Here is a 21,025-nt window from a genome sequence, read left to right as displayed (position 1 = left end):
ATCAGCTCCAAACTTAGAACTGACACATTTAATGCTGACAGAAATGACAAAGTCTGGCACTGTCCCACCTCTCCCACACTGACATGGCAGAGAACATTGACCCCATTGTGCTCCTAAAACATCCCAAAAAACATCTCATGCCTGTTTTTACCTCCTGGCATCACGTGCCCCACATCCTGGACAGTGAGAGCAGAGTTTTTATCTTCAGTGTTGACCCGGATCACCCCAAAACTCAGCCCGTTCATGGACAGGATGGCTCTGCCTGGCAAAGGGGCCCCAGGGACTCCAGGCCTGGGAGGACATAAGATCAATAAAACACTCAAATCAGGCACCCAGCTCGGTGTCAGACTCAGTTATAGATGGCACAGCAACGGAAATAAGTGTATTGAGTGTCTCTGCTTTGTATAATAATTTCAAACTGGGATCCCCACCCAGAGGAGCCACGTTTCATTCCCTAAGGAATTGTGGAATTGTGTCCTGCAGCTCCTGTGCCAGCTCAAACCCCAGGGCTGCAGGGCTGAAACAGAGGATGAGAATGTCCACTGAATCCTAAATCTCATCTCAGACCCAGAACAGCTCCCAGGCTGTGGAGATCAGCAGGAGGAAAAGCAGCAGCACTCAGGCACTGCTGAGCTGTCACACAGCTCAGAAATCACCTGCATCTCAGGAGGGAGCTGTAACAGCTCAGTGACTTGAGTACCTGAGCACACACAGTAAATGTCAGAGGAGTTTATTACAGGCTTAAATCAACTCTGAGCAACCCAAGTGTGAAGAAAGGCCGGGCTGGGTGAGTCAATCTGTTACCTCCGGATCGCCACGGTCATCGCCTCGGGGGAGGTGGCACAGGGACAAATCGCCTCTGGTTTCAGCCCATGGCTCTGGAACAAGCTCAGGAAGGCATCACAGGAGGAAACAGACCCTAGGAAGAAAGAAAAGATGGACTAGGACTTCACAGATTTTGATTTTATGCCCATCTAAGGAAGGGTGCAGAGGAGAATTTGGGAAACTACAGGAGAAAACAGCCTCAGGTTGTGCTGGGGAGGTTTAGGTTGGATATTAAGGAAAATCTCCTCACTCAAAGGATGGAACAAGCCCAGAGTGGATATTTGATATTGGATTCTGCCCAGAGCAGCAGTGGAATCACAGCCCCTGGAGGGGTTTAAAGATGTGTGGATGTGGCACTTGGGGACAGGGTTTAGTGGTGAACATGGTGATTGGTTAAGGGTTGGATTCAATGACTTTAAAGGTCTTTTCCAGCCTGAACAATTCCCTGATTTCATAAACACTGCCCCCATCCAAATCCCCCTTTTGCTGACAACCCAAAGGATGGCAACATGGAAACCTCCTGTCCTGTGCTCAAACACCATGAACCAGAGCTCTGCCCCAAAGCAGAGCTCCTCAGAGACCCAGGGGAGCTGTACTGATTGGGGTTGGGGACACTCCCAGGGGAGCTGTACTGACCCCAGGGGGTTTGGGTCCCTGGGAGGGGGCAGGAAGGGACAGGGTACACTCCCAGGGAGCTGGGGACACTCCCAGGGGACACTCCCAGGGGACAGGGACACTCCCAGGGGACACTCCCAGGGGTTGGGAGGGGCTGGGAGGGGTTTGGGAGGGGACAGGGACACTCCCAGGGGACACCCCCAGGGACTGGGAGGAGACAGGAACACTCCCAGGGACACTCCCAGGGGACACTCCCAGGGACAGGGACACGCCCAGGTGACAGGGACACCCCAGGGACACTCACAGGGGTTGGGAGGGGCTGGGAGGGGTTTGGGAGGAGACAGGGACACTCCCAGGGGACAGGGACACTCCCAGCGACACCCCAGGACACTCCCAGGGGTTGGGAGGGGACAGGGACACCCCCAGGGACCCCCCAGGACACTCCCAGGGGTTGGGAGGGGACAGGGACACCCCCAGGGACCCCCCAGGACACTCCCAGGGGTTGGGAGGGGACAGGGACACCCCCAGGGACCCCCCAGGACACTCACAGGGGTTGGGAGGGGACAGGGACACCCCCAGGGACCCCCCAGGACACTCCCAGGGGTTGGGAGGGGACAGGGACACCCCCAGGGACCCCCCCAGGACACTCCCAGGGGTTGGGAGGGGACAGGGACACCCCCAGGGACCCCCCAGGACACTCCCAGGGGTTGGGAGGGGACAGGGACACCCCCAGGGACCCCCCAGGACACGCACAGGGGTTGGGAGGGGACAGGGACACCCCCAGGGACCCCCCAGGACACGCACAGGGGTTGGGAGGGGACAGGGACACCCCCAGGGACCCCCCAGGACACTCACAGGGGTTGGCCCCGTCGGTGACGATCAGCATGCGCAGCGAGCTCAGGCTCACGTCCCTCTGGTCCCGATGGGCCATCATGGCCCAGTGCAAGTCCCGACACTTCACCAGAGCCACCTTAGCTGCAAGCAGCACAAACAGCACCTCAGCAGGAATCAAAGCCTTCCAAGAGCTATTTTCAGATAAATCACAGGGTTACAGCAAAGCCACAATGGCATCTGCTGTGGCACTGCCACCACCTGAGCCAGGCTCTGCCACCATCACAGCTCCTCCTCCAAGGATAAACCATGACCACCCCTGAAAGCCCCCAGGGAGGCCAGGATCCACCATCTTCCTCGTTTCATAAAACAAACTGGCTCCAAGTCACAACATCCCCACCATCACAGGGCATTAGGATTTTGTGAAATGGCAAAGTCCCCTCCCTCCCCAAGCTGTCACATTCCTGTTCCAACCTTGGGCAAGCTCCCAGTGCAAGGGGTTTTAAAAACTCACATAGAGTCTTAGACATGAGCTCCAGCCCTGCCTGATATGAAAATCATATCTACAACCACAAAATAAAATCAACTATCTATGGATATTAGTGAAACTCCTGGCCCTCCAGATTTGTCATAGAAGAGCAAAAAGGATTTGAGGCATTTGAGATTTTATTTGCCCTCCCTGGTGGATGCTGAGAGCTCCAAGCTGAAGTTGGGGATCCTCCTGAGTTACCTTTGTGGGCATGAACCCTCTGCACCCAGGAGAGAGGACAGGTTTTCATCACAGAGTAGGGCACACTGATAGTGTGCAGCTTGTTCATCACATTCTGAAAAGCAGCACAAGGATTGTTAGGAAAGGGATCACAAAGCTTTCATTGATTTATCAGAAATCAGAGTCACCCTCAGTCCCCACCAATGAGTTCACAGAGGTTTTGTCAGGATGATTCTGGGAACTGGCAGGGAGATAAACGGTTTTTTGAGCAGGTAAAGGACTCAAATGATACTTTTATCACAGAATCATGGAATTCTGGGATGGCTTGGGTTGGGAGGGACATCTTTCCCCGTCCCAAGCCTGGCCTTGGACACTTCCAGGGATCCAGGGGCAGCCCCAGCTTCTCTGAGCACCCTGTGCCAGGGCCTCCCCACCCTCACAGAGAAGAAATTTTTCCTTATTTTAAAATAATCTAGATTTCCCCATCTAATCATGAATCTCTGATTACAGAGCTCTGGAATGCTCAGCTCACCGTTAGAATGCCATGCCACAGCCCTGCATCCTTCTTAAAATCCAACACATTGACGATGGTTTCACCTGGGAACAGAAAGGTGAAGCTGTCACAGCACAGCTGTGCCTCACTGCTGCTGGGCTCTGCTCAGGGATGAAGCTGTCACTGATCTGTCAGAGCTGATCTGTCAGACAAGGCCTGTGGTAGAGATCAGAGCTCCCTGCCATGCACAGGAACATGCTCAGAAAGCTGCCAGGAAATCCCAGAGCAGCCTGAAGGGGCTGAGGTTCATCATGGATGAGAACATCATCCTGAGATGGTGTTGATGATGAGCCTGAGAACATCATTCAAGCCCTGACTCTCAGAAGTGATGGGATTCTGAAAGGCAAACTCTGCATTTTAAAGCTCTATAAATAATTTCACTCATGGATGGAGGAATTTGATTTACAAGGCAGACCAGAATAAATCATAACCTACAGAATAAATCAAAACCCTCTGGAATATCACCAGCACCTTCCAATCTCCATTTCTGGATTACCCAAAAACCTCACAGGACCAGAACAGTCCCAGCCCCAGAAGTTTTGGTATTTACTACAACAAATATATTTTAGATATTTCCACTACCAGCAATGAAAGTCTGGGAAGACATTTCTATGGGTTATCAGTGCAGTGAGAGGGACTCAAGCTTGGAAAATTCTCCATTTTTCATTTATTTCACTTCTTTCATTTAATTCATTTCCTCCTCTTTTGCTTCACCACAATAGTTTCAGTAACTTCACAGCCATAAAAATCCCACTTTTTATTCCTCTTCATCAGGGCAGTTTTGGATGCAAAAACATCACAGCTAATTTTCACTTCTGGGAGGGAGAATTAATCTGTATTTTTAAATTTTATTTATTTTTTGAAGTAACAACCACTCAAAACAATGTTAACCCTTCCCTGCTGGGATGTTGGGTGCCCTCACCCACCTTCAGAGTAGTTGCAGGCCTGGGACAGGGCCTGGCAGTGAGCCAGCATGGCCACCCTGGACACAGTGACACCCATGACACTGCCCTCCTTGCTGGTCTTGTACTGCACAGGAGAGAAAAGAGTCAGGGGAGGAAGTTAAACCACAGAATCCACAGGAAAACAAAGTTTTCCCTAAAGCTGATGGTTATTGTGGTGGCACACATGGGAAATCTCCATGGAGATGGGTGACAAATTGAATGTATTTGTGTTTATTCCACTAGCACTGCTGCTCAGGACATCCCTTCCTGCTCCTGGAGCAAACTGAGAAGCCAATCTGTGATTTCAGGCTGGCTGAACCAGCACTTAAACCACTGCAAGCCCCACAATCACCTTCTGGCATTTCCAGAATCAGCATCAGCAGCAAGAGCAGAGAATTCAAACTGCTGCTGCCTCAAGCCCCACCTCAGAGCTCAGCTGTCTCCATCCCTCACTTTTTAGAACAAAAACAATTCTCCAACTTATTCCAAGCAGTGCTCAAGGCCACAGAGGGATACAAAGCTAAAATGAGCTTCACAGCAGGATGTCCAAGATTTGTTTCAGTGGCAGCAAAGTGGGAATTTTAAGGGAGTGAGGTGGAACTATTCTGTCTCTGGTGCTCAGAACATTAAATTCACCTCACAGAAGGAATTCTCTATTCCCCATTCACCACTTACCTCAATATATGCTGGCTCAGTTCCTGCTGCTGAGATGTTGGGCTGCCAATCCTTGGGAGATTTGGAGAGATATTTTGAATCTGTCACAACCCATTTGAGTCTGGGCCAACCTGGAGCCAAAATTAAACAGCACATTAATATCAGTTTATTTACTGAGGGATTTCTACTCTGCAAGAATACACTAAACCCCATCATTTGTCCAGGTTCAGTCACACAAGCAAAATTCCAGCTACCAGCCAGAAGGTTCATCTTGCTTCTCAACAGTGGGTAACAAGGAACTTCCTCTCCTCAGGAAGATCCCTGCAGCATTCCTAAATAAAGCCTGGGAATAAAAGTGCCCTGGAAGCTGCCAAATGGCACTGAAGAGAGCTGAGCACAGCCCTGCCTTGGCAGGAGGCTCCTTGTGACCTCCATGGGTCCATCTCACACAAACACAAACCCTGCAACATTTTGGGGATGGGATCAGGAACTGCCCCTTTGCGCCCCAGAGTCCTGACAGCTCCTCTCAGATGGTTCAGCTGCAGCAAAAGCACAATCAAAAGGCAATCTGTAACCAGCTCACCTTTAAACTGCACAATTTCTCCATTCTGGGTTTTTGGGAGCCCTTTCAGACACACTTCAGTGGTGAGGGCCAGAGCAATGCCACAGCTCCCCAGCAGGAAACCAATCTGCTGCCCACCAGCATCCTGAGGGGAGAGGGGAAAAGTCACTCCTGCTCAAAATGGCAAAAATCAGCTTTCCCTTAGCAAAATCCAAGGTTTGATAAAGCTTTGGGGACCGGGGGAAGGATTGGCAAGGAAAAGAAGAGAACAACCCATCCCCACACACACTCACAAAATCACAAAATAATCACAAAATAATCACAAAATCACAACTGGAGCAGCTTGGGCTGGTGGAAGGTGTCCCTGCCCATGGCAAAGGATGGAACTGGATGGTCCCTAAGGCCCCTTCCAACTCAAACATCCTGTGACTGACCCCCTGAAATATTGAACTGGCAAGATTAAAATGCACTGGATGTGAAATCTGGGGGAAAAAAAATTTGCTCCAGCATGGAGCACACCCCATCCACAGCATTAATGGCAACCCAGATGCTGCAAAGAGGAACCAAAAAAAGCAAAACATGTAATTACACTGGAATAACAAGACCTCTGCATCCCTTGGAGCCAATTTCTGTTGCACAATGACAAAATGAGGAGGCTCAGTCAGAAACTTGATTGGGCAAATACTGGAGAAGTTTTAATTTTGCATCTGGTTGCTATAGCAGTGTGTCACAGTGCAGAGAATGAAATCAAAGCTCTGGGAGTCCCTGAGTGCTCCCAGCTCACTGTCACAATGTTTGGATGAGCCTCTTGTTTTTGTTTCCTCTTATGAAATCCTAGAGTTTCACACAGTTCTTGACTTGGCAGGAATATGGCAACAGTGCCAAAAAATTCTGGTGAGGGTAAAGAAAACACTTTGTTGAGCAAATAATTTACAAAAAGTGCCTTGAAGTCTTCAGGAACTTCAATCTCCAGAGCCTGGCAGAGCTCTCAGCAAGGTTGGATTGAGCTCCCTCCCATCAATCAGGGGGCAGATCCATACTATAATCTGTTCTGTATAAATTATTTGCAATAAGGAAGTGAAGACTGCATCATTTAGGAGAATTGACCATCTCCAGCTGCTCAGCACAGCTCTCTGGTCAATATATTTTTCCATTTTTAAAATGCCATTTCGGGCTCCCAAAGGTCCTTGTGGGCACAGAGGCTGTGAAACGCTGCCTTGCTTTCCATCCCAACCACTCCTCCAAGTTCCATCAACGTTACCTTTCTGGTAAGAGGTACCTCTATAGGCACTGGGATCACTTCTGCCAGCAGACAGCCATAAAATGCCACCATGAACATCACAGGGTCATTGTTGGGGTACACAAGGGCCACCTGCAACCCACAAAATGCAAAATTCACACCCAGAGAGACTAAAACTCAGAAAACTCAGTGTTATTTCACTCTTCCTCCCCCAGAATGTGCCTGGAGGTTCACACAGAGCCAAGACCCAGAGATCAAACCCTGCATTTCCTCAGATGGATTTCAAAGCCCAGAGACAAGAAGCTGCTCACAGAAAAGACAGGATTTCTGTAAAATCACCCCAATTTCTGTCCCAGGCAGGAATTGCTTTAGTCCCTGGGGTTAGAGTCTCACTCTGATGTCTGTGCTAAGCTCCACCCAACAAACCCTTTGTTCTACTCCAGGGGGAGAGTGAAGTCATTTACTCTGAGTCCCCAAGTCATTACCCTGTCTCCAGGTTTTAAGACAGGCTCGTTTTTGGTGCCCAGTTTATTCAGCAGGGTGTAGGCCAGCTTGAGACTTCTGCTCCACAGCTTTCCTGCAAGAGAGAACAGAGACTTGCAGAGCTCTGCATTGAGTAGCACAAGAGAACAGCTCACACCTTGGCTGGTTTTACCACCTAAATTACACTGCTCTGTCTGCTGATGCCCCAAGGTTTAGCTTTCATATTTTCCAGATTCTGTTCTGCATTAGTAAATAACTCTGAACTTTATATAAAGTGTTAGCAGGTTCTCCTCACAGTTTAATTAGACAAAACAATCCTTTTCCAGCCCCAGAAACAAGGACATCACTGCAGCTTCAGCCCCAAAAAGTGCAAACAACAGAACTGAGGAGAGAATCTGGGATCTTCATAACCTGGAGCTGGAGTTGGACAATTAACCCCAATATGGAAATGGACCAAAACTTACAGAAGTGTGAAAATTTGTGACTTGGAGTCCATCTTGGGTGGAGCCACAGCTGGGCTCTTGTACTGAGCTCTTGCTCTTGTTTAACTTGCCACAGGTGAGGGTTTAACTGGTTTAACTCACCATAGGTGAGGGTTTAAACTGGTTTAACTTAGGTGAGGATATAAACTGATTTAACTCACCATAGGTGATGGTATTAAACTAGTTGAACTCACCACAGTGAGGGTATAAACTGGTTTGACTCACCATAGGTGAGGGTATAACCTGGTTTAACTTAGTGAGGGTATAAACTGGTTTGACTCACCATAGGTGAGGGTATAACCTGGTTTAACTTAGTGAGGATATAAACTGATTTAACTCACCATAGGTGATGGTATTAAACTAGTTGAACTCACCACAGTGAGGGTATAAACTGGTTTGACTCACCATAGGTGAAGGTATAACCTGGTTTAACTTAGTGAGGGTATAAACTGGTTTGACTCACCATAGGTGAGGGTATAACCTGGTTTAACTTAGTGAGGATATAAACTGATTTAACTCACCATAGGTGATGGTATTAAACTAGTTGAACTCACCACAGTGAGGGTATAAACTGGTTTGACTCACCATAGGTGAGGGTATAACCTGGTTTAACTCAGGTGAGATACAATCTGGTTTGACTCACCATAGGTGAGGGTATAAACTGGCTTTCCTGTCACATCCAGGGCTGTCAGGCAGGGACACTTGGCCTGAGTGGTTCCCCAGCGCTGCAGAGCAGCTTCCAGGGCAGGAGGCCAGTTACAAACCACCCCCAGGGGCTCCCCCTTCACCGGGGTCATCTGGCGGCCCTCGGGCTTGGGCTGGTTCGGGTCAGGCTGGGGAACTGAAAAATTCAAGAAATTTCCATTATCTATGGCAGTATCTCCCATAATCCAAGAATATTCCCATTATCTATTGCAATATCTCCCATAATCCAAAAATATTTCCATTATCTAATACAATATCTCTCACATAATCCAAGAATATTTCTATTATCTATTGCAATATCTCTCCTATAATCAAAGAATATTTCCATTATCTAATACAATATCTCTCACATAATCCAAGAATATTTCCATTGTCTATTACAATATCTCTCATATAATCCAAGAATATTTCCATTATCTATTGCAGTATCTCTCACATAATCTATTTAAATATTTTTTAAAGAAGTTTAGTGCTGAGGAGATCCTTAAAGCTCAGCAGAACAGTGAATTATTAAATTAACTGATTTTGTGTCAGACTTCATGGGGGCTAATGCAAATTGTGAAACACAAACTCAGCTCCCTGAGTATCCAATTCTAACAAATGTGCATAAAAACATTTTTTGTGCTGTTACCTTCCACAATTTCCTCAAAATCATCCACAAAGAATTCTTTCAGGGGTGGCCTTTTAGGTCTTTTCAAGGTGTTCAGCAACTGTTGAATTTTTGTGGAGACTCTGCTGCTCACAGGAACACCTGGAGAGAGAAACCAGAGCATTGAGTGTCACATCCAGGATTGGGAGAGTCATTCCCTGGGGACTTCCAGGGATTTGGGAGATTCATTCCCTGGCCACATCCAGGATTTGGGAGAGTCATTCCCTGGCCACCTGCTGGGATTGGGAGAATCATTCCCTGGCCACATCCAGAGATTTGGGAGAGTCATTCCCTGGCTACCTGCAGGATGTGGGAGAATCATTCCCTGACCTCATCCAGGATTTGGGAGAGTCATTCCCTGACCACCTCCAGGGATTTGGGACTCCAAACCTCCCTGGGCAGCTCCAATAAACTGAGTGGAACCCTGACCATCCTGTCCATGAAGAAATTCCCCCCAACCGCAGCACAGCAGAAACACCTTCGCGCTGACACCAAAACCATTCTGATTTTGCCATCACTCCAAGGAGACAAACCAGAGCTGGGAGAAGGAATTGTGGGATTGTTGGTCTCTCTGAGCTCTGCTGCACTCCTGGGCCCCCAGGGTTTCATACCATCTGCAGTGTCCATGAGGCTGGAGCGGTTGGATCCCTTGTGCATCCCCTTGACAATTCCAGAGGGAGGGAGGTCGATGGCTGCTGGCCGTGCTGAGGGGGTGGAGGTAGTTGCTGTGACATCTGGGGGGACTGAGAAACTTTCTAGAAAAAGAAGAAAGCTGCTAAATACACCTTTTATTATCCCCCAATGAGCAAAGTGTCACCTGCCATCAATAATCCTAAGGATTGGGTGGGCTGGGTGGATGGAACCCTCATTAATGCTAAACACACTGAGGCACAGCATCTGTTCTGCAAACCAAAAACCAAACAAGGTTGTGTCCATGTCAGGAAAGTGCTTCAGCAAAGCAGAATTCCTGTTCTTGGTTTCTAACCTTGAAGCTCAATCTCTTGACTTTCAGTACTGTAAGAAAAATAAATACATTTTTTTAAAAGTTTGAGATCCACATGAGCTCTGAAATGTCCAAAGTCCAGAACAAATCCCTCCCTCACCTATGCACTGATCTCTCTTGCTAGAATTCTATTATTTAGCTTTTTTGTGAGTGAGGGCTTTTGAAAACAAACCACGTGGGAATCTGACCAAAGCAGATCAGCAAAAATTGTGTTGGGTTTCAATCCCTTCCAGCTGGGTGGTTACAGAGCTTGTCCAGCAGCTCCAGAATAAATCCAATAAATCCTGTGAGCTGGGTCTTACTTGTGCTTCAAGTTGCAAGGCACTGTCCTGCCTTTCAGCCAAGGCTGCAACTGCGTCCTGCAGGAATTCTCCTGTCAATGTCTCCTAAACAAGGGAGTTTTGCTTATGTGGGGTTTCTTTACACAACCAGGTTCAATCATCTGATAGGGCAAGAATATTCTATTCTGGCTTAACTGTTGCTTACAAAGGGAAAACCCAACAGTTTGAAACTATGGGTTGGGTTTTACAGATAGTCTGAAGAGAAATCCCAAATAATTCCCACTGACAGGGTTTTGTGATTGATTCTGTGCTGATTTCCCTTTTTCTATCAAAAAAAATAACCCATTTCTGCATCCCTTTGGAGACACAATGGCAAGGAACATTTCTCATGCACTGAACTTCTAAAATCACTGGAAAGGACGTGGATTTGTACAACCCAAACATCTGCAGGACTTTTTACTGCTCTCAAGAGAGAGATGTACAGAACTGTGTATGTGAGAGCTCTACTCATTTAAACCAGGTGTTAACACGAGATGAACGTGGCAAATAAAATTCTCACAAAGATTCAAAGCTTCTATTTTGCATAAGACACTAATTAGATCAGGCAGTAGATATTTGGGATGTAAAAAGCTGTGTTACCTTTAATTCACTGCAAAAGGTAATGTGGCTTTCTGCATGCTCCAATTAAAAACAACCTCCCTGCTTCAGTGACATTAATTATATTGACTACATTTTATGGGCAATCTCCTCAGTTTTCCATTTCAGGAAACAATTTGCATCCCAGCAAATAAACAAACAAAAAAATAACAGCAATAAAAAGATAAATAAGTGAAAGATAAAACCACCAGCACTTCTATGCACTGCTTGCCCCAGCCCAGTTAAGCAGAAGCAGAGAGCACATGAAATACAGACAATGTCCTATGGTGCAGGAATTTCCTCACCAGCAGATAAAAAGGACAAACATACACAGAGCAAAAACAAACTTGGCCATTTCATACAGAAGCATCAGCAGCAAGGAGCACCTCAGAGCCTCAGAAAACTGAGCCTGGGGTATCCAGATCTGTAGATTTGGCTCCATCTCCTCAGTACCTGGATGCTCTGGTTATTCCTCAGCCAGTCATGGAAGAGCTGGGCTAAAGCTTTCCTCCTCTAACCCTGGTTTTTAATGACAGGATCATTTGTTCACACATACAGCTGGATTGGGTTCCTTTCCTTCCCTGATCTAACACAAACAATAAACCATCAGGGCTCAGAGCAAAATGAGGATGTTAAACACAGCATTTCCCCACTCCACAGGCACAGACAGCCCTGAGGGACTCACAGGACACAGATGAAAATGCCACTTGCACTGGGCAGCTCTGTGCCCAGGGGAGCTCCCAAGAGCTGGAGACAGAAAAGCAACACAGGACACAGAGATTTGTGCCTCCTGCTCTGTCCACACTGTCCCTGGAGTCTTCCTCTCCCTTTTACAACCAACCTCAACCTTCTGAAATTCTCCATGATGGTGCAACTCCAACCAATCCTAGCAAGTTCCACCAACACCAGCTACACTCTTGCTGCAAGTTTCCCTTCTGCTTCATCAACCCAGCCTGGACTCGAAGCAATCGCTCTGTTGGTAGCCAGCTCCTACCTATTCGAGTATTGGCAAAAACATCAGCTAGTGACCCACTGGTCCCTTTGCCTTCTCCATGGGAAAGTGTAGAGGATGCTGATGAGGATGTGGATGACCCCTGAACAGATCGGTTGATCCAAGACTCAGCATTCTGTAAGCTCTGGTGCAATGCAGCAGAGAGAGCAGCCTGGCGCCTGAGCGAGCCCTCGTCCTCGGAGGCGGAAGACGTGTCTGTGTGGAAGCAGAAAGAAAATCTAGCTGCTTAGGGAAAAGCACATGGCACTGAACATGCTCTTTCCAATCACATATCAACAGGCTTGCACAAGGGAGATGTGTTTTCCACGGGCTGAGGTTCAAGCAGCAGGATTGTCAGTGGGAACACACTCACCCCTGTTTGAGTCACCTCCTCGCACAACATCCTTCCCCTGGGGGCTCCAAGCCTAGAACTCAACTCTCATTACTCCTCCATTCACATTCCATAATACCAGGTGCTGTTTTGCCTAACTCTGGTCATTCTGAAGTGGAAAGTGAGGGTCAGGGTGGTTTTCAAACTGCAAAGTCCCAGGAACAAAGAAAATGCAGGAAACAACTGTGCCAAGGCCACAGCAGAAAACGCTTTTGTCTGAGGCTCTAAATGGGCCCTTTCAATTGCAGAAAACAAACAGAAAGCCCAACCCCAAAACAAAACAAATCTACAGCAAGGAACTGCTTCCTGTGTGCCTCAGAGCACAGATACCTCTGCTGTCCCAAAATTGTGAACTAATTATTTAATTACCACGAAGCAAGCACTCAGCTCTTGAGATGTTGAGTTGTACAGAGCTAAATACAAACATACAGGTGGCTTTGGCCTAAAATTTAGGTGTTCTTCAAAGTGATTTTCTGCCTGCACTCCAGTGGTAAATCAAACTATTAAATCATGTTCTATTCACTTGCCAGAGTGGAACAGAGTTATCAGCTGAGGAAAAGGACTGACTCCAGCCATGCTGGAAGTGCTGACCTCGATTGGTGTGACTCCCCCAGCACAGGATGTGCTGCAGTCCTGGACAAGTGAGCACAGAGCTGAGACCCAAGCAGACACCAGGAACATGCATCAGCCCCCCAGAGAAGGGAAGGGAAAAAGGAAGTGTGATAGAACAGGAAGGGAGGAGGAGGAGGAGGAGTGACATGGCCCAGCAGAGCAGTTTCAGAGCTATGAATTCACCAGGAGATGTGGATTCATAACATTCGGATGACTCTGTCAATCCAAATGGCTGCGATGCTTCTGCACAATGGGACACAACACAGAGTCACTGCCAAAACCACACGGACTCATTTGTCAGTCAGTGCATCCAGCTGCTGGAAAACAGAGGGTTACTGATCTCTGCTGCACATGTATCTGACAGACACCAGGCATCCAGGGATTCCACATGGCAGGGGTGAGAGAAGTCCTGCAAGTTGGGCAATCCCACCAGACCCCCCTGAGGAGCAAACATTGCTGCAAACCCTCCTCTTGTGTGCTGAGCAATAAACATTAATGAAATCAGGATGAGAATTATCCATCAGAAATAGGTGTGAGGGAAGAAGTGGCTTCAGTCCAGACCTGCTCAGCTCTTTTTGAACCACAGAACGATGGAACACACCGAGCTGGAGCCAAACTCCCGGCACAGGACATCCCCAGAATCCCACCATCTCCTGGAAGAGATCTCCCTTCCCAGCCCTGAGGGAGGAAGCAGGAGCTGTGTGAAGGGCTGGAACACTGCAGGTGTGGGAGGTGCAGCCTCACCTGGGGGCGTGCAGGCGTCGGCCGGGGACTGGACGAAGGTGGAGCGGCGCTTGGTGGGCATGGGCAGGGCCATCTTCTGCTCCTTGTGCTTGGCCAGCGCTGCCTGCACGGCTTCTGTGTGGATGTCTGCCAGAGGAAGGGCACAGCTGCCTTCAGCAACAGCTCAGCACCCAGCTGATGCCTTCACATCTCAGTTCTTGCATTTTTTAAATCCTGTACTGCATTCGTGCACAGCTCTAAGCTCTGTATGAAGTGTTAGCTCACTGTCTTCACATTTTAGTTATTTTAGTTTAGTTAACTATCTATTTTACTTAGATAAAACAACCCCTCTGGGCCTGGGATCCTGCCCCTCCCTTACCTGATCGATAGCGCTCATCCCGGGCTCCCCCTGAGCGAGCTCGGTGGAATTTGGATGAGGATGAGGAGGATGATGCTGAGGCTGGAGCTGCAGATGGAACTGGCATCTGAGGTTTGGATTCCTTCTGTAATGCTGGATCAACCCCTGGAAAAGAGGGAAATAAAAGGAGATTTTTGGATCATACTCTTCTCCCATGACAGGGAGCTGCTTTGTCACTCAGTGTCCAGCGCTTGTTATTGTTTGAAAAACCAAAAATAAACCAGCAGCAAGAATCTTTGCTGTTCTCATTAATCACAAAGCCAAGGATACCTCCAGTTGTTCTGCCTTTCAGCATGTCCAGTGCATGGCTTTATCATCCAGGAAAAGTTTGTTTTTCCCATTAAAACAGGAAGCAAAATAGATAATCTGATAAACATCATAATTTTACGTAATTCAGCAAAAGTAGCTTGGAATTGTTGCTGCTGGAGGTTCAATTCTAAAAGGAATCTGTGTGGCAGAGGGAAGTTTTGAAAATTAAAACCCAGAGGTCACCCAGGTGTAGTTTACTTCAGATTGTCACCTGGATCATGCAAAAATCCAAGAGCAACTGTGGCATGTAAGCATGTGCTGCTTCAGAATTCTCACAAACTACCAAAGGCTCAGAGAAATGGAGAGAAAACCACAAATCCTGGGCTTCCATTCCAGCTCCACCACTTTTGAGCTGTGTGACTGTGGGTAAACAACTTCAGGTGAGTGCCCTGAGCTCAGGGACTCACAAGAACAACAAATCCCCCTGAACCAGCTGCAGGAATTTCCATGGGATTGCAGAATTCTTGAAAAGAATTCTGGAAAATCTGGAAAAGCTCAATATCTCTCTTGTAGAAAGATATTTTTTAAATTCCTCATCTTCCTTCATCTATCTCCTGTCCCTTCTAAAATTCCAAAGAGCAAAATATTATTGGAATATTATTGAATGTTAGAGCAAACTAACAATCTATTAGTTGTGGATTGTTAGTGATTCTTTAAATTAGAATAACAAAAACTGAGAACTTTTATTTGTAGTTAAAGAGGAAATCCCCTGCAAGCCAGAGATCCTCAAACCACATTAGGGGGACAAACAATTATTCCCCTTTCCACTGGTGTTTTTTGGATATATTAACAGATATCAGAGTCCTGTATTTGCTTATCAAAACACACTCATCCCCTGTGCAAATGTGAGTGGCACAAAAAGCTGAATGGGAAAGGAAAAAGAGATTTCTGTGATTCAGGTGCAGGACCTGGATTCCAGAGCAAGATTATCAATTCAAAACCTCATCAAAACCACATCCAAACCATTAATTTGTGTCCCTTCCTGCCACTCCAGAACACATTCATTTGATAACCAGTTTAACATCTTTGTGGCATTTATTTGCCTTCATCAAACCCTGCAGAGTTTTATTTTGATCCAAAGACAACACAGCTTCACAGACCAAACAGAAAAGCTTCATGTTTTCTGAGCACTTGAGTATTTACAGATTCAGACACCCACTAGATGTCAGCAGCAGATTTAACACTATTTTAAATGAATTATTAAATTCATATTCAGCTCTCTTTTGTAAAAGCATCACAGCAAACATGACATTCCAGTTAGGAAGGGATCAGAGGTGGCTCTAAGTGACATGACACACACAGAACAAGCTCTTTGTTCCAATATTTTGCTCTGACATAATAACATGTTCCAGTGGCCCCACAAAGCTCAGGCACACAGGAGGGAAGAGTGTAAATCACTGATGGTTACACAACAAAGCAGCAGCAGAGAGCCAAGGCTGGCAGGTGACAGGTGATTTATTTAATGCTCCCTTTGGAATAATCCTGCTACAGCTGCACTTTCTGCTGGCAGAAACATGACAAATATGACAGAGAGATGAAAAATGAATTCTTTTAGATTGGCTTTGAAGGGTGCCATGGATTTGTTGACTGTCTTTAGTTTCTAATGAGAATTGACTGCTTTGTGATTCCTGTGTTTTGGTGAAGGGCCAATGATTTAGAGATTGAGAGACTGAACCATTAGGAGATCAACAAGGATAAATGTTTGCATGAATAACAAGGAGAGCAAGTGCCACATGCACAAGGAAGCAGCTGCAGACCTGCCACTCCACTTTGTGCAAACAGAATGGAACAGCACTGCTGGGGCTGGACCAGCCATCTTCAAGCTATTCCTTGAAGAAGGCTCTTTTGTTTTTTTTTCAAGCTACATACTCATAAAAACATGGAAATAACCAACTTGAGCCTCCAGGGTTTCCAGGGCAGCCTGAACACACTCCCAGAACCCAGGACACCTGTACCAGCTCCATGTGCTGTGCTTGCTGCTGACCCCACCACGGAGAACTCCCTGGAATTAGGGACTCCCTGGAATTAGGGACCTCAGATTTTGGGATCTGCAGATTGCAGAGACTTGTCAGGAGTTAGCAGCTAGATGGACCTTAATGGATATTACACCAAGAAAAAGAAAAAAGCATCTTTAGGTAATTAACTCCTGAATAAGGAGGCAAGCTCCCAGAGGCCATGAGAATGGAGCACAGATGGAGCAGCAAGAATCTCCCAAATGATCCTCTGGCATGTCCTGACATGTCACCTTCCCACCCTGCCCTCCCTCTCACTGCACAGCTACGAAATGGAGACATTCCACAGCCAACATCAGGCACAAAATGCCAGCACTAAGTATTTTGTTATTGTTGTTGTTGTTGTGGACTAAATTAATTTTCTTCTCATTACCAAGGTGACCTGATTGTGAATCCCTCATGCATGACTTCCACGGGGTTTTTCCAGCAGGAGATTCCCAGACACTGGGTGTGAGATGTATGAAAAGCTGGGCTGGAAGGGCAATCAAACCTCTGGGTTAATTGGTGACCTCTGCCTGGACTTCAGCTCCACTGGCAGCTCTCAAAGCCTCCACAATTAACACAGCACAGCCCAGTCTGGCCAAACACTTTTTCCCCCCCTAATTAAACATTTTCTGAGACAAATCAAACATGTGCACAGTGCCAGGGTTGTGCTATCTCCAGAAGACTCAGGACAAAAGCAGAGCTGCCAAGAGTTCTGAGGCACCCAAGGATTCCCCATTTCCTCTACTGAGATCTCCACTGGCACAAATGCCAGCCTGAGCAGTGCAAAACCTGCTCAACAAACAACTACTTATCAAGAGGGATTAGTCATGTGGATATTAGTTTTTGGTCTCTGTAACAAGCAGAAGTAGATTTGAAAAATAGGCAGCAAGTGGAGATTCCCATCACATCCTGCTCCAGGGAGTGCTCAGCACTTGGAGAGCTGTTTGTAACAAAATCTCCATTTTGAAGGTTAAATTAAAGTTTCTGCTTGCCTTGCTCCCTTCAGCACGTGTCTCAGATAGAATAGAGCAATCTCAAACAAGGGAATGAGCCCCACCTTGAGATGAATAAACAAAACCCAAGCTGAGAAGCAGCTGGAGAGCAGGAACTGGGCACTGCTCTGGGGTGAGAGCCTGGAAGTTGCCACATGACAATTTTATGCTCCCCCCATCAAGTGCCTGAAGGGAGCTGCTGTCATTTCCCCCCCAGTCATGTGGTGTTGATGGGCAATAAATGCACTTTGAGCTTTTACTCTTTATCAATATTTTTTGGCACTAGACCAAGCTCATTAAATTCCAGTTCAGGACTCCCTGTCACATCCAGTCACTGCCCAAAATCAGAACCAGACACATCAGTTTTTAATGGCTGAACATCTCAGCATATCAGTAACAATTAATTCTGGGTAAGCCCCAAAATAATGATTAAACACACATTCAGCCACTTCCTTCAGTTTACAATTATATATAATTATCCCACATCCAACCAGCTGAGCTGCTCAGGATCTCTGAACCAAAAGAAACAATTGTACCCGAAGGAGGTGACTTCAGCTACTCTGGCAAAATAAAGCAACAAATTATAAAAATCCTGATGTTTTCCAACAAGGAATTAAGGTGGCTGAAGGACTCAGCACAGACCAACACTGCAGTTCAGACATTTTTGAGAGTATTTCCAGAATGGTTCTTGAGGATGATTGATCCAGAGCCCTTGAGCTCTACAAAATCCTGATTCCAGCCAACACCAGGACCTACCTTGGGTTTGTGGAACATATGGAGCCAGCAGCTTTGCTCTCTTCTTCTCATACCCCTTCTGTGTGATGTCCCCTAAAAACAAGCAAAGAAAACTCATTTAATCCCATTAAAATTTTGCATTTTGAGGTCTGCTTGCTTTTTTTTTTTTCAGTGCCATGAAGGTTTCACCAGAACACAGCTGTAGAAAACCTGAAACTCAATAAATCCAAACACATTAGGATTTCAAAGCTCCATATTACAGAACTCCTGCAGTTTCCCTTGGGATCAGAGACCTACACCATCCACTATTTAAATGCAATAACTTGGATCACAGCAGCTATCTCAATGGAATATCAAAGCAATGAAAAACTAAAAAGGGAAACTGGGAGTGCATGAAAATACTGTGCAACCACAAAACAATTTAGGTGAACAAAGTGGGATAATTCCCAACCAAAAGCGTGAAGGGGAAGTGCAAATTCAGAGCCTCATCTTCATTTAATGAAACAGCAAAGTGAGTCCAGCAGCTGCTTAAGGTTCTCCAAAAACTGAGCAAGGATGGACAGACAACTTCCACACTCCATGATCAGTGCCAGGGCCTCACCACCTCACAGGGAGGAATTTCTTCCATGTGTAGAACCTAAATTTCCCCTCTTTCAGTCTGAACCCATCCCCCTGTCCTGTCACTGCAGCTCCTGGTGAATTGTGCTCCAGCTCCCCTGCAGCTCTTTCAGACTCTGGGAGGGGCTGTCAAGTCTCCTCACAACCGTCTCTTCTCCATCTGAACACTCCCAGCTCTCCTCTCTTCAGTCCCTCTGTGGTCTCCTCTGCTCCAACAGCTCCACATCCTTCTCATGGTGGGGACAGGACTCCAGGTGGGCTGCCACAAAAGCAGAGCAGAGGGGGAAATCCCCTCTGGAGTGATTATTATTAGAGTGATTACTCTAGAGACCAGAATCAGCATTTGTAAACTTTTCCCTCTTTTAAAAAAACTAATCTGTCTGATCCTGGAGATGCACCATCTGGCTGCTGTCTTTTGTTTTAATTTCTCACATTACATCAGAACCACAAGAAAGACTGGAACCTTGGAGGGATTAAAACAAACAGCCCTGCAGCGTTTCAAGGCTCTTACCACCTCCCATCTCCTGAGATGGGCAAAGATCAAACACACAGCACCAAGAAAAACAGAATTATTTGCTATCAAGCTAAAATCAAGCCACAGTTCCACGATGACAAGAAGTGATGATCACAAACAGGATGTTTTCTTTGCTGTGAGCCTCAAGTGAGAGGGAACAGCCTCAGCCCCAGAGCAGCTCTGGCTGCAGGGTTTGCTCAGAACTGGATCCTCCTGCCACACCACGAAAGGGGATTACAGCTCCCAACACCACCAGTGTCTCTGCTAAAACATTCCAGCCAAGTGCCCAGTTTGGCTCCAAAGGTGATTTGTGAAATGCCTGCAAAGGGAATGGACTCCATTCCTCAGCTCCACTCAAACACCAGGGGCACTCAAAACACTGAGACCAAGAGTTTCAGAGCTGGAGTGGGACTTAAAGGCTTCAGATTGACAGAGGTTTAGATATTGGGAAGAAACCCCTCCCTGTGAGGGTGCTGAGGCCTTGGAACAGGTTTCCCAGAGCTGGGGCTGCCTGGAAGTGTTCAAGGCCAGGCTGGACATGGCTTGGAGCAAACTGGGACAGTAGGAGGTGTCCCTGCCATGGCAGGGGTGGAACAGGATGAGGTTTAAGGTCCCTTCCAGCCCAAACCATCCCATGACTCCATCCTGAGGTTTAAGGTCTCTTCCAACCCAAACCATCCCATGATTCCATCCTGCTATGACTCTTGCTGCTCAGGGCAGGGTGTGCATCTGCACACAGAATTTTATCTCCCTCCTCTAACACTCTGCTTGAGTCAGGGCCCAACAAGCCCAAACAAATCCAGCAGCTGAAAAGGAGAATGTCCAAAGCAAAGCAGGAATTTCAGAGTCTGACTGCAGAGCAGAGCTCAGGTGATGCTCACCCTGTAGGGACAGGAACCTGCAGGGACAGGGACAGGTCCAGCTGAGCTCCCAGTGCCCAGGGATGGCTGCTGAGTGACCACAGCAGCTCCAAAACCCACCAGCTTTGCCCAGTCTGCCTCCACCTTCAGAGGCAGAGGACTGTGGAGTGTCCTGAGCTGGAAGGGACACACAAGGATCATACAGTCAAACCCCTGACCCTGCACATACACCCCAAAATCCCACCCTGGGCATCCCTAGTGCAGTGTCTGAATTCTCCTGGAGCTCTGGCAGTGCCCATGCCCTGGGGAACCCTCTGGGGGAAGAACCTTGCCCTAAAACCCAACCTAAATCCCTCCTGGCACAGCTGCAGCCCTTCCCTGGTGTCCTGTCCCTGTCACAGGGAGCAGAGCTCAGAGCTGCCCCTGGGGCTGAAGCTGCAGCCCCCAAGGAGTCTCCCCTCAGCCTCTTCTCCAGCTGAGCACACCCAGAGCCCTCCTCCATCCCCTTGTCCCTGATTTGGACCCTCTCCTACAGCTTCAGATGTTTTTGATATCCTGGGACTGGCGGTGAGGCTGCTCCAGCCTGGAGCAGATGGTGACAATCCCCTCCCTCACTGGCCAGGGACATTGGCCCTGGTGGCCCCAGGACAAGGACAAGGTGACCCTTTGGGCTACCAGAACACTCGTGTCCAT

At 47.3% G+C, this 21,025-nt stretch overlaps 1 protein-coding gene across 4 annotated transcripts in view; it reads right to left on the bottom strand.

Annotated features, from left to right (window-relative positions):
• DIP2B (disco interacting protein 2 homolog B) overlaps positions 1 to 21,025 on the bottom strand; it is a 63,128-nt gene that overhangs the window by 17,500 nt on the left and 24,603 nt on the right. The window contains exons 2-18 of one of the 4 annotated variants that reach the window (XM_056514932.1): positions 18,362 to 18,433; positions 14,269 to 14,412; positions 13,911 to 14,036; positions 12,167 to 12,379; positions 9,864 to 10,007; positions 9,235 to 9,354; positions 8,542 to 8,739; positions 7,419 to 7,510; positions 6,955 to 7,065; positions 5,715 to 5,838; positions 5,153 to 5,262; positions 4,460 to 4,562; positions 3,513 to 3,577; positions 3,002 to 3,095; positions 2,296 to 2,415; positions 805 to 919; positions 152 to 291 (exon numbers count right to left, since the gene is read on the bottom strand). In XM_056514932.1, the coding sequence (XP_056370907.1) occupies positions 152 to 291; positions 805 to 919; positions 2,296 to 2,415; positions 3,002 to 3,095; positions 3,513 to 3,577; positions 4,460 to 4,562; positions 5,153 to 5,262; positions 5,715 to 5,838; positions 6,955 to 7,065; positions 7,419 to 7,510; positions 8,542 to 8,739; positions 9,235 to 9,354; positions 9,864 to 10,007; positions 12,167 to 12,379; positions 13,911 to 14,036; positions 14,269 to 14,412; positions 18,362 to 18,433 (2,091 nt within the window). The remainder of the gene's footprint in view (positions 1 to 151; positions 292 to 804; positions 920 to 2,295; positions 2,416 to 3,001; positions 3,096 to 3,512; positions 3,578 to 4,459; positions 4,563 to 5,152; positions 5,263 to 5,714; positions 5,839 to 6,954; positions 7,066 to 7,418; positions 7,511 to 8,541; positions 8,740 to 9,234; positions 9,355 to 9,863; positions 10,008 to 12,166; positions 12,380 to 13,910; positions 14,037 to 14,268; positions 14,413 to 18,361; positions 18,434 to 21,025) is intronic. The other 3 variants (XM_056514933.1, XM_056514934.1, XM_056514935.1) reach the window with 3 other exon arrangements.

The sequence above is a fragment of the Oenanthe melanoleuca genome, linkage group LGE22 (assembly GCF_029582105.1).
Source record: "Oenanthe melanoleuca isolate GR-GAL-2019-014 linkage group LGE22, OMel1.0, whole genome shotgun sequence".
In the NCBI taxonomy this organism is placed as follows: Eukaryota; Metazoa; Chordata; class Aves; order Passeriformes; family Muscicapidae; genus Oenanthe; species Oenanthe melanoleuca.
Note: the sequence above shows the minus strand (reverse complement) of the source record. Positions and strands in the feature narration are given on the sequence as shown.